The sequence below is a fragment of the Danio rerio genome, chromosome 7, assembly GCF_052040795.2.
Source record: "Danio rerio strain M-AB ecotype USA chromosome 7, GRCz13ab, whole genome shotgun sequence".
Lineage (NCBI taxonomy): Eukaryota > Metazoa > Chordata > Actinopteri > Cypriniformes > Danionidae > Danio > Danio rerio.
In genome coordinates, this window is record NC_141027.1 from 6,606,431 (window position 1) to 6,620,080 (window position 13,650).

The 13,650-nt window shown below is 39.4% G+C and overlaps 1 protein-coding gene across 1 annotated transcript in view; it reads left to right on the forward strand.

Annotated features, from left to right (window-relative positions):
* Positions 1-13,650, forward strand: part of sf3b2 (splicing factor 3b, subunit 2) — a 43,238-nt gene that overhangs the window by 17,346 nt on the left and 12,242 nt on the right. The window contains exons 12-16 of the mRNA NM_001105277.3: positions 4,156-4,383; positions 5,907-6,056; positions 10,398-10,487; positions 10,568-10,675; positions 12,053-12,160. Coding sequence (NP_001098747.1) covers positions 4,156-4,383; positions 5,907-6,056; positions 10,398-10,487; positions 10,568-10,675; positions 12,053-12,160 — 684 coding nt within the window. The remainder of the gene's footprint in view (positions 1-4,155; positions 4,384-5,906; positions 6,057-10,397; positions 10,488-10,567; positions 10,676-12,052; positions 12,161-13,650) is intronic.

The window sequence follows — 13,650 nt, forward strand, 5'->3', positions numbered from 1 at the left end:
TTCCCCCCTCTTGTCTCACCCAATGGCCCGCACTCGCATCCTATTCGGGCCTGAGCACACTTGCGTCATCGATGAGGCGTTGTTCAGTAAAAGCGCTCAGCACAGTGGAGATTTCTTCAGTTATATCATCTTATGCGTTTGATATGCAGTGACACAAATATTTCGCAGAACAGATCCGCCACTTTTTACACTCAAAAACAATCATAAAGTCCTCGTGCTGCAGGAATTAGGAGGTGTGCTAAAGGTGCAGCTGTCGTGCAGTGGGGGGTTTGCGTCTTTTATAATCTATAATCTTCATTGAACAGTAAGAATGATTAATAAATCCAAATGAAACAGTCCCTTAAAAGTCACGTCTCGCCTTCAGTTTCGGGCTCAGGTGCGATTTGCACACATACAAGTGTACTGCGCCAAAGTCCAAGTGAACCGCGCTCTGGTGGACCTCTTCCAACCGGGCCAGGGGCCTCATGTATCAACACTGCGTATGCTGAAAAACTTTGCTTACGGCAGGTTTCACACTCCCGTTTGAATTTACTAACGATGAAATAAACATGAGATTGTGCGTTGTTCCAGGCCAACTTCATGCCTGGCGTACGTGCATTTCTTGTGTGTGTTTATTTTATTTTCATTGGCGACTCCTAGAGGCAAGTGTGTTAAATTGCACACTACAAAGTATCTTTGAGTCATGCAATGGCAGCTGTATGGGACGGAATCATTCACATGTCTAGCAGGTTTATGAGGTTTCCATTCCATACAGTTGACCAGCCAAACATTAAAGGGCCATGAAACCCCCTCGTTTCAGCAGTGTGTTTTCATACCTCTACTTTGGAAAAAGTCAGAAAAGTGGGCGTGTCCAGCTTTGTTTAAGGGGAGTGTCGGAGGAAGAAAAGCGGCTTGGTGTGGGAGTGTCTATTTGGGCGTGCTGACTTTCAGAGTCAAAACACACACACACACACACAGGGGACAAAGTGACTGTGTTTACATGGACATCTGTAGTCGAATTATTTGCCAAATTATTAAATGGTGGACTTTAACTGCAGTTTGTCTTTTTCATTCAGGGAATTCATTCATGTCCCTCGCGACAAACGAGATATTTGATTCGATGAACTGCTCTAAGCGTGTATTTTTCATGCAATGTTTGATACCGCACGGCGAATGAGAGAAAAAAAACTCAGCATTTCCCGGAAACTTAGATGCACGTGACTCCAGCTGCGCTCTCACAGAGAGAAAATGAAAACAAACCTTAATGGCAGCAAACTACAAAAGCAACACTTCACGCTTGTTTGGCCAACACAACATGGCGTCTCTGTGGTGTAAACACGGTGACACTAATGAATATTAATGAAGTTGCACAATAGAGCGCGCTGATTGGTTTGAACCAAGCCTTACTCATGCATTAATGCATCACACTGTAAGACGTAATAAGACTCACTCTGGCACAGACGTCCAGTCTACATGCTGGAATACACGCTATTATGTCATGACCGTGACGCAGCTTCAAAAATTCGTTTCAAACCGGAAGTACGAATTTGCTTGAAATAATGCAAAAACAACCAATTTACACTTTTTAGTGAAATATAGGTGTCCTAATAGTGTTTTTAGCAGTTTGGGACACATATATGACTCTCAACAGCTCAAAAAATGTGTTTTGGTGTTTCGTGACTCTTTAAAGCACAACTTGCAGCGATCGCCGGTTTTCCCAATGTAGTCAGAGCGATCAACTGCACGCACATTGCTATAAAGGCGCCATCTGAAGATGAGTTTGCATACGTGAATCAAAAATATTTCCATTCAATAAATGTGCTAATAATATGTAATGCTCAAATGCGCTTAACAGAATACACACACTTACTAATGATTCCTACTTGTGTTCCTCGTGATGAAAAGTAGGCAAAATCTGATATGTAATGGGGAAAAGAAGAAGAATGAGTTCATCAGACGCTGGATTCGAACTGAGTTCATGATATACAGGTCAAAACATGTTGCCATGCGCTTTACTAGCTACTCCACTCACGCTGCTGTTAACCACTCTCTTTAGTTATGTTGTCTCTGTCAATCAAACGATGATGAGTGGGAATCACTCAACTAGCTCATTCCAATGAAGTGTGCTATTTACACTTAGCCTGAATAGACACTACAAAGTTTTACACCTTCACATCGGACCATTTCTTTTTTAATTCACTCACAGTGTGATGTTCAGACCCCACTGCATTAATCGCCTCAGCTAAACTCTCCCACTCTTATTTTTGTTATAAATTCCGGAGGACAAACTTGCAAATAACACCGTTTTTCTCCGGTCTACCTCCGATAGGAGCACCTCCAACTCACATTCTGTCAAGTTTTTCTTCTTGCTTGCTTTTGCCATTGCTTTCTTGTTTGGTTTTGCCAAAGTGGAGTCATTACCATATTTATACGGGGGAGGAGGCAGGGAGGGGTTTTGCGCTCGTGCACGTGCGCTCAGTTTCACGTTCATTCGGATATACAAAGTTAATATGCGTGGGATTCCACGTACGCTCTATTTCATACATCTGAATTTTTTACTGCGTACACACAGTTACAGCTTTGTCCGTGCAAAATGTTTTAGTGTGAGTTCAACGCAAGTCTTCGTACATGAGGCCCCTGGATTCATTGACTCGCCCCCAAAGGCGAGTCAATGAATTGCAGTCTCAGTTACTTCCGTATAGGCTTCACGAGGGAGAGCGAGAGGTTGCCGCTTGATTTTAAAGAATGTTGGGGGGGTAAAGAAGCTATTGACCTAGGGCCAGCCAACTAAACCACACCTGAGCCTGATTCAGAGCACTCCCACTTCTCAAATGATCCGGGAAAAGTTATCATTAATATTATCACTGTTCTGACCTGTCCTCCTGTTATCTTTTCATTATCATTAATATAAGTATTAATACGATTATCATTATTAGGTTGCAGTAATTGTTGTTGTAGTAGTAGTTGTAGCAGTAGTCATCGTAGTAGTATCGATTGTAATTGTATTTTGAAGTAGTAGTTGATGTCGTTGGTATAGTGGTAGCAGAAGTAGTAAAGGTGTCGTTGTAGCAGTAGTAGTAGTAGTCGTTGTTGGTGTAGTAGTAGTAGTAGTCATTGTAGTAGTATCGATCGTAATTGTGATTATTGAAGTATTAGTTCCTGTAGTAGTTGATGTCGTTGGTATAGTGGTAGCAGAAGTAGTAAAAGTGTCGTTGTAGCAGTAGTAATCGTTGTTGGTGTAGTAGTACCAGTAGTAGATGTCGTTGATGTAGATGTTGTAGTAGCAGTGATTGCGGTAGTAGTAGTAGTAGTAGTAGTAGACGTTGTATTAGTTGTAGCAGACGCTGTAGTATCAGTAGTGGTAGTCATTGTTGTGGTAGTATCAGCAGTAGTAGACATTATAGTAGTAATAGTTGTGGTTGTGATTGTAGTAGCAGCAATAGTAGTTAATAATTATATAGTAATATAAGTAACTTTCTGCAGTAGTAGTAGTTAGGGTAGTACTTGTGATTTATTATCATTGTCATTTATTAGTACTGTTGTCCTTTCTTTCTTTTTACTGTCATTATTTCTATTATACATTACTAAGCATAGTTGTTACTCCCTAACTCTGACTGGTTTCTTTTGTATCTGTTTTACTTATATCTGCGAGACTAGATTCATTTATTGGCTGATATTGTTCCTAATGTATGTAATCTGACCTTCCACTAAGTTACCTTTACATGGACACACACACACACACACACACACCTAACAGTACCTGACTATATTGTTTTTTTTTTTGTTTTTTTTTGTTTTGTTAATGTTTTTTGTATTTGTATGATCCCAATTTATGTACCTTTTTGCATATTCTAATAAAAACAAAAAAAAAATGATCCAGGAAAAGGGCCTGGGCACGCTTCGGATAGCATTGTGTGAGTACGCCCTGAGTTTGATGCCTGTGCCCTAGATCAAAGTGTTTCTGTTTTAAAGTGTGATTATAAAAACAAAGTCAATACATTTTGACCATTAGACACTGGTGATATTCGCACACTCCTGCCCCACAACTGTGCTTAAACCCAGTCATTTTGCATTATAGGTCCCCCTTAGCCACCATGTTAAGGGGAAATGGCTAAGATAACCGATCTAACAGGCCTATAATCATCCTTCATTGTTGTTCTGTCTTGTGTCGGTCAGCTGGTGGCTCGTCCTGATGTCGTGGAGATGCACGATGTGACTGCGCAGGAGCCCAAACTGCTGGTCCACCTGAAGGCCACCAGAAACACGGTCCCCGTCCCCCGCCACTGGTGCTTCAAGAGAAAGTACCTGCAGGGGAAGAGAGGTATCGAGAAACCCCCATTTGAGCTGCCTGAATTCATCAGGAGGACCGGCATCCAGGAGATGAGGGAAGCCCTGCAAGAGAAGGTCAACACACAAACTAACACGCAATGATATATACACACACTCCTATTTCACACTGGTACATACTTAATATTTTTCTATCTTTAAAGAGCACATAGTTATAAAAACTTTGAGTTTAAAAATAAATGTTAAAAATGAGAAGAGTACAAGGTCTGTAATGGGTCTGGCACACACGGGGCATTCAGAACTGCCACTCACTGGATATTTTAAACCCTTTTGTAAACCCTAGAGATGGTTGTGCGTGAGAATCCCAGTAAATCAGCAGTTTCTGAAATACTCCGACCAGCCCGTCTGGCATCAACAACCATGCCACATTCAAAGTCACTTAAATCACCTTTCTTCCCCATTCTGATGCTCGGATTAAAGCTCAAATGTGATTTTATTTATGCCCCCCTCCACCCCTCAGTTTGGCAGCATTGAGTAAATCAGTGCATAAAGCAGCTCAGTATTTCCGCTCTCTTTACATCATGACACGCGCGCTCCTGTGGCCTTGAGGACTGACAGTGATTTGTGATTATTTTATTCCAGCGCTCGTCTTGTTTTTTTATGAGAGCGTTCCTGACTGACGTTTATAATCTAGTGAAGCGACTTCATATAAACTCTGCTGCTTCACTGACGTCTCTATTCAGCAGGCATGGGTCCAAACGCAATTCCTGGAGCTCTGCAGAGCTTAAATTGACCTTAAAATAGTTTTAGAAAAATTAAAAACTGCTTTTACTCTAGCCGAAATAAAAAAAGAAAATACTTTCTCCAGAAGGAAAAAATATTATAGAAAAATACTGTGAAAAATTCCTGAATCTTCTAAACATCATTTGGGAAATATTTGAAAAAGAAGAAAAAAAAATCACAGGAGAGTGAATAATTCTGACATCGGTTGTGTGTTTGTGTATTTTCAAAGCTTTCCAGCACATTTCAAGTGTGGTGAATTACCTAACGCACCTGGAAGGTTTTTAAAAAGTGCTTAAATTTAATAATAATAATAATAATAACTTTATTTGTATAGCACTTTTCCAACATACATGCAACTCAAAGTGCCTCACAAACAACAACAAAAGCATTAAAATAGACCACAAAAACTTATCACATATACTGAAATAAAAACATTCATGTACACAAAATGTAAGTATATATTCACATGATCACACACACAATAGTCCTTACATATGCAGGCACACACCATACATTACATACATAAACCTACAACAAAATAGATAAAATGCGTACACCTAACAAACTTGTTTAATCATACGCAATTTTAAAAAGATGTGTCTTAACACGCTTTTTAAAAACATGAATACTTGGTGATTCTTTCACTTCAAGGGGGAGACAGTTCCAAATTTTTGGAGCATAATGGCTAAAAGACGTGCCGCCAGATCGCATCAGATTTACAGGATAAAATTCTAAAAGTCCAGCACTAGAAGAGCGTAGTAAACGGTTTGGATTATATTTTGTTAAACAGTCGGAAATGTAAAAATGTAAATTTGACTTGAAATAGTGTAAAAACCCATCTGTCCCTCTCCCTGCAGGAAGATGCCAAAACCATGAAGACCAAGATGAGAGAGAAAGTTCGACCCAAGATGGGGAAGATCGACATCGACTACCAGAAGCTGCACGACGCCTTCTTCAAATGGCAGATCAAACCCAAACTCACCATCCACGGAGACCTTTACTATGAGGTACGCTCCAGTTACTGACGTTTTTATAGAGCCACATTATAGAGATGCTTTGATTGGCTGGTGAGGGACTCGACTCTTTTCTGCATACTTGGCATCACTGATGAACAGTGGTGTAAAATAACAAATTACAAACACTCAAACTACTGTAACGGAGTAGTTTTTCTCAGGAATTGTAATTTAATAAGTAGTTTTATAAATGCTTTTACTTTCTCTTGAGTGCATTTTTTTTGTGCTGTCTGTACTTTTACTCCACTACTTCAACCTGCAGTCACTACTTTAATTTTTCTACTCGGTAGAAAAAAAATCTGTTTCCTGTCCAATCAAATCACATATAGATAGTAAACCTCATCATACTGATCAATTTCAAGACACTTTATAAATGCAGCAAACCATTTGAAAACGTTAAAAGTGTCTAAAGCCGCCTTTCCACTGCACACGACATTTGGACACGACTGTAGGAATAATTCAATTCAATTCAGCTTTATTTGTACAGCGCTTTTACAATGTAGATTGTGTCAAAGCAGCTTCACATAAATGGTCATAGTAACTGGATCAGGGTAGTTCAGTTTTTAGTGTTTAAGTTCAGTTTAGCTCAGTTCAGTGTGGTTTGAAGTCATTATTGAGAGTCTAAACACTGAAGAGCAAATTCATCGGTGAGTAGCTTTTCAGATCCTGAACCATGTAAGCCAGTGGCGACAGCGGAGTGGGAAAAAAATACTAGGGGGAATACTCCCCCTTGTGGCAGTCACACAGTATTTTTAGTGTTGTCGTGCACCACAGGGTGGGGAAGATGATTCTCAGTGTCCGAAATAAACGAGTGCTAAAGCAAGAGCCTTCACTCTCTGTGCGTTTACATGGTTTAATGACCGAATGAATACTAGAAACTCTTAAACCGCGAAAATATTGGAAGGAATGTGGAGACAACATTAAAAATATAATTTTATTACTTTCTTACTTGCATTTATGAACAGAAATGTTTTTTTATTATATATATATATAGACTTTTTATAATTAAAAAAAATAACCAAATAAACACCTAATTTTCATCTCACGCGCACGGACCTGCTTGTACAACACTGGAATACATCACATCCGTGGCCGGTCGCATACGGTCTAGTTGCATGAGTTCAAATATTTCAACGGATCCGCAGCTCAATTCGGATCTGAATTTTTCCGCATACAGAGATGATCGGAACTCCACGCAGCTCCGTGACTGTTCTCCTATGAAAATGAATGACTTCCGGTCTGTCGCTTGTCGTGTGCAGTGGAAAGGAGGCTTAAGGGTGGGTTCACACCTAGACTTTTGTTTGGGAACTTCGATCTCGGCTCAATTGAAACGAACTTTGGAGCGAATCGATTGTAGTGAGAAAGCGATATGATTCGAGCCTGGTTATATTACAGTGTTTTATGGATATGTAATAGGCATACGGCTATTAGAATAATGAGTAGGGCGGGAGGTCATTCCAGACATCCCAAGTCTCCCGAACGTTTTAGGAGTTTCCTGCAAATCGTGCGTCTCCCTCCTGGTCCTCACTTACGTCACGCACCCTTCTCACCCCTCCCCACCGCATCCCTCCTTTCTCTTCAGACACTTTGCGCACACCTTGTCAAACACCACCAAACCACCACCTCCTGCCTTGACAGCTGAGGGGAACTCTGTAAAATAAACCATGAGACTAGCCAATGTGAGGAGAGTTTACTCACACGTGACTTGTTTTAGCTCTCTTGGTGCGTTTAGAAACTTTGCCGTGTGAAAGCGAACCACACCAAGAGCAAAGAGCAACAATGTAACCATTTTAATCCCCGTTTCGGAACAACTGAATTGATTCACAGGTGTGAAAGCACCCTAAGAAGATGTCCAATATTTTACACGCAATGACTGCTTAGGCTGCATGTCCCAGCAGAAACACAATGTCATAAGACATTAACATTAGGTTAGATTTAGGTCGCCAGTATATAAGGACAATGTTAGTTTGATGTCCAATAACGACATGAAATTACGTTGATATTTGGGTGATTCTAGGTTGTGTTAGAAAGTGACCAATAACTAACATCAAGCCAACATTACATTGATGTCAAATACTGAAAATTAATCGTCAGGTATGGCATCCAAAATCCAATGTTTGATAGACCTTATAGCAGTAACGTCAACACAACGTCAACCTGTTACATTATTAAATGTTGATATTTGGTTATTTTTAGGTTGCGTTGGAAAGTAACCAAAATGTAACGTTGGATCCGACGTTCCACATTGACGTCGACCTGACAATGAGTTTTGACGTCAAACTGATTTTCATTTCCAAACAGAATGCAACATCCCGCGACGTTGGGGAACAACATCAATCTGACGTCATGTTGACATCTTGTGCCTAAAGGGATGAAATCGCTAAATAGTCTTAATAATTAATTGCACTAGAGAACGTTACGTTTGCACACACATGCACATATTTCCTATAAACACATCAGCATTTCACAGCGTAATACTCACTACTCATGAGTACTTTTGAAAGGTCTACTTTTTACACATATTTTACACATTAGTATCCACCGCTGCCGATGACCGGCTATTTGTCTTGCTGATTCCAGACGTGTTTTTTTTTTTTGTCAAAAGTTTAGTTTTCCTCCACAGGAATAAATGCCATTCAGGGTTCCCACAATTCTTGAAAGTACTCAAGTCTTGAATTTCAGACATATGGGCTGTTTCTCAATACCAAGTACGCAAAGTTCGGACTTGCGTCCTAGGAAGTTCAGACTTGCCAAGTCAGGTGGTACTTCAAATGGAACAGCAGTGTACTTCATAACGTCACTTATCTCACCATGGATTCATCAGTTTCACTGTACATTAACAATAAAATGATTTAATAAATATTATATTAATGTTATAAATCTACATTTTTGATTTAAGAAAATGTACACATTCATATAAATGTGAATTAAATTGAGTTATACACGTGTCTGATTAGCAGATTTATTAAACTAAAATGGTAATTATACACACGATAAGAAGTAAAGATTACGTCAAGCAATTTGGTAAACACAGACAAACAGCGTACAACACGGTAACATAATTAAAGACAATAAATATAAAAGATAACAAAATAACACTGCCGAAATAATACACCTGAGAACAAATAATAGATTTATAAGACCAAAAATTGTCAGTTAAATATTCCCAAGATGTATTAAATATCATGTTTTAACTACAATGGAGAGACGAGATCCAGCGGTACGTCCGAGATGGCCTGGCCGAAGTAAAGCTGCTCTGGCTGGGGAGCTGATGACGGAGCTCCCGCTGGCAGGCTGGTTGTCGGAGTCCGCATAAGCTGAGCCACATCGTTAAAGAAGCGCTATTTTTGTGAATAAACTGCCGATTCGAGTTAAAAACAACTACATTCTCGCCTGAAAAACTCTTAAAACTTTATTTTGTGACACAGTAAAGGAGCATTTTTAAAACCGTGCGGGTTTCCTCCTCCGCCATTAGCTTTCGCTGGTTATAATGCAATGCATTCTGGGATACCTGAGCTCCGAAAGTTCGCACAAGTCACCTCTCGATGCATCCTTGGCTAAAGGCCAGAGGAAGTACACATCCGGGAATTTCATGTGTACTTGGAAAGATGTGAACTTTAAATTGGAACAGTACTTTGGCGACGGTTGATGACGTTTCACGAGGACACAAGAACGCAAGTACAGACAAGAACGCATATTGAGAAACGGCCTTGGATTCAAGGCCTGGAGATTATTTAAAAATAAACACAGGTCCTTGAAAGTGCTTGAATTAGATTGGTTTATGGTTTTGATTTCAACAATTGTACTCTGTCAAAAACAGAATGAAAACATAGAGAAATTCTTGTATTAAAGATCCTAAAATTAAATCATGTGCAAAAACAAATAATGCACATTTGATCAATACTTCAGATACCACATTTGAATAGTAATAATTAATAATTCCTACATTTATGTAGCGTTTGAAATTGTAATTTCTGTAAAAATGTAGTTAATGGTTTATTAAGAGTGAGAATTTTACCTTAAACTGTAGTTAACGGATTACTTTTTATAAACTTTATAAAAAAAATTACTTTATAAAGTGCATTGAATATAAAACAATGAAGTTGTCCCAAAGAAACTCTCAAGAGTTGTGTTTTCAAATAGTTTTGTATAAGAAGCTTGAACAAACAGCAAAACAGCATTTTTTTGTGTATTTGGAGCAGACAAAAATCTAGTTGAGGGTTTATCAACAGCAAGAATTGTAGCTTAAAATGTAGTGTGGCCAAAATAGTGCTTTATGCATTCATGACTTTTTAATAATCTCCTAATATGCTGCTACTGTTAATGATCTTTCAGGGTAAGGAGTTTGAGACGCGGCTGAAGGAGAAGAAGCCGGGCGATCTATCAGATGAGCTGCGGGTGGCACTCGGGATGCCCACCGGACCCGTGAGTTCAGTACACTTCACACTGCATGTGCTCATTGCTTTCTTCTGTGTAATGTTAGCTGTGTGTTTGCGTTTCTGCAGAACTCTCATAAAGTTCCTCCACCGTGGCTCATCGCCATGCAGAGATACGGACCTCCACCATCATACCCAAACCTGAAGATCCCCGGCCTCAACGCCCCCATACCCGAGGTCTGACAAATGCACACACAAACACTGAACAACATGATAGGCATATTAGGGAATCAGAATTTCTTGTTGTAAATATGTTAAAGGGATAAAGTACATTTACGAGGTTGTCATCGTAAAGACTGACAGGTTTATCAACAGCCTAACGTAAAGCAGAACGCTGTTGTATAAGACTGAAGGCTTTATTCTGCGAAAACAACCATCCATTGTTGTGTTTCTAAAACAATTGTTGGCTAACTAAGGGCGCAAGTTCCATCATCGCAATTTTAGTTCAGCAATTTGGCGTTTACCAAATCCGCCGTTCCAACGAACATTCGTAAACATGTGCGGTTGAACTAATCCTCTAGAGCTGTAGTAGAAGTAGAGTTCCGGGTTGTGTTCTACTCCCAGTTATCTCCCCTATGTCCTCTTCCTTTCCAAGGTTCCAACATCCATACTGAATGATTTTTAAATAAATGCGTATTAATAAATTTAAAAAGTGATCTCTTTCATGTGTAACATGCTTTCAAAGTAATTTTTTAGAGTTTTAGCGAACTTCGTAATGAAAATTGTGCTCCCTTCATAGTGCACTCTGAAATCATTTTTGGCATTTTTGAAGCAGCCTTGGCCCATAAGATGGCGCTAAACACTCAAAAACGCAGTCTGAAACAAAAAAGCTGAATGCAGTATACACTAATCTATGCATTATTCAGACACAGGATGGCGCCAAATAGTCTAATCTAAAGCTGATTGAAATGAAAGGGGTGAATGGAGTATACACTAACCTGCACATTATTCAGACACAAGATGTCATCAGACATTGAAAAACAGCAACGAGACAGACAAGCATTTAAACGTATTAAATGAGTGTCAAGATAATTCAAAGTTTCAGAATGAGTGTTGTTCAGCAGTTGTTATCTGGAAAAAACATACATTGGAATGTAGCAACTGACCAATCAGAGTCAAGTATTCCCTACAGTCGTGTAATAAATGGTATTATTGGTCTCATATACTACTTAATTATGCTTGGTCAGTTGCTACATTCCAAGGTATGTTATTTCCAGATAACAACCGATTATGAATATGAACACATGCAAAAAAAAAATAAAAAATTGGTGGAGGGGAAATGGGTCATTTTTCACAATACAAAATAATGCAGAAACTCTAATCAGTGAGATGGAAAACATTTGTTTTTGAGAAAGCCCCTATAAGGAAACTAGAGTGTGCATTTTATGTTGTGAGTAATTGGACAGGAAGTGATGTGTATTGTTCGGGACACCTGATGTAGCCAAAAAGCAGCAGATTATTCTCTACTACAGGAACTGGTGTAAATATTTATGAAATGTCATACTGTTCAAATGTCATTTGTTCATACTGAGCTGTGTGTGTGTGTGATTTCAGGGCTGCTCGTTTGGGTATCACGCTGGTGGTTGGGGAAAACCTCCTGTGGACGAGACAGGAAAACCGCTGTACGGAGACGTGTTTGGGACCAACTCCATAGACTTCCAGGTCAGGACACGCAAATATTGTCCAATGTTAGAAATATGGAGCAGCAGTAGATGACACACACTGTGTTTAAAAATGATCTTATGGTAGAAAAATAATGTTATATTTAGTGCTGTTAAAATGAGTGCGTTAACGCATGCGATTTAATTTTTAAATAATCAATGCGTTAAAAATTATTTACGTAATTATAGCAGTTGCCTTTTTTATTTCCTGTTGTGGTCGATGCATGTTTAACATGCAAAGAAATATGGATTAGACAAAGGAAGCACTTTTTGAAGGCAAGTTTAAGTATAAAATAATGTCGCATCACCAGGCTCTCCAGAGTTTCACACAATTTCAGGTGTTTCATTTTTAACTTTCGACTTTTGTTTTAATGGAATTTGATACCGCATGGAGAACGGAAAGAAAAACCTCCACATTTAGTGACTTGGTTGTCCTTTAAGATAATCAAAAATCACTGCTTTTATGGTAGACTCTTAAAAAGAGTATTATCTTAATCATACTCTGATCATCATAATCAAAATCATGATAATCATAATAGTCACAATCATAATCAAAATTGGAGTATTGGTGTCTTATGTAAATGTACTCAGAAAGAAGTCGCGAGCTGTCAAAGACAGCGCATTCCAATGCCTTTCTGCATGAGCCCTCTATGTTGCATTAATTTTGACGTGTTTCCTCATTAAAGCGAAAGCGTATGCTTTGCGTTGTTGTGTCAGAATCCTTGTGAAATACAGTAATACTTTAGAACGCTTAGTTTAAGCAAATTTGATGAACGCGATCATGCGTGTTGAGTCTGAAGGGAGTCGCTCCGGCTGTGCCCTGTCATTACGCGTGTTGTGTCTGTGTGTCTGTCAGGCCTGTGCACAGACCCTTACAGGGGCAGGTGCTCAACGCGATTGCAAAGTAAAGAGCAAGTGCCTCCTGAGAGGGGCACCTCAGCCAATAAGGGCAGAGGGGCAGAGTCTCTAGCCACCGGGCCACCCCCCTGTGCACGGCCTTGGTCTGCATGCGTGTGCGTGCGCGCATGCGTTTCTTAGCAACAAACCTGCCTAAACGTCGTTGTCTGTAGCCACTAAATCAAAAAGTTACGAATTGCTGTGAGGTTGCGTTGCACTCTCAGCTCACATCATTCAAAAGAAAAGGTCCACATTGTCCCCCGATAATGTCAACAGACTGGACTCTCTTAGCTACTGGATGAATGAAAGGATAACTAAACAAAATTGTTTCTACTTTTTAATTAATGTTCTCAACTCACAGCAATACAACTTTTCAATGAGTACAATTATTTGTGTTCAATACTTTATTATTATTTTCCAATTTCCACATCTGTAATGTCTGTATTTTGTCATTTTTTTGCAATCCAACTTAGAAATCAATGTTTTCTTTATTGGCATTGATTGTTTTGAATTCAGATGGCTCTAACATGCCTGTGCTCTTATTCCTGTAATAAATATGGCTGTCAAGCCAGGATGTTGATGGTTTATTGTGGG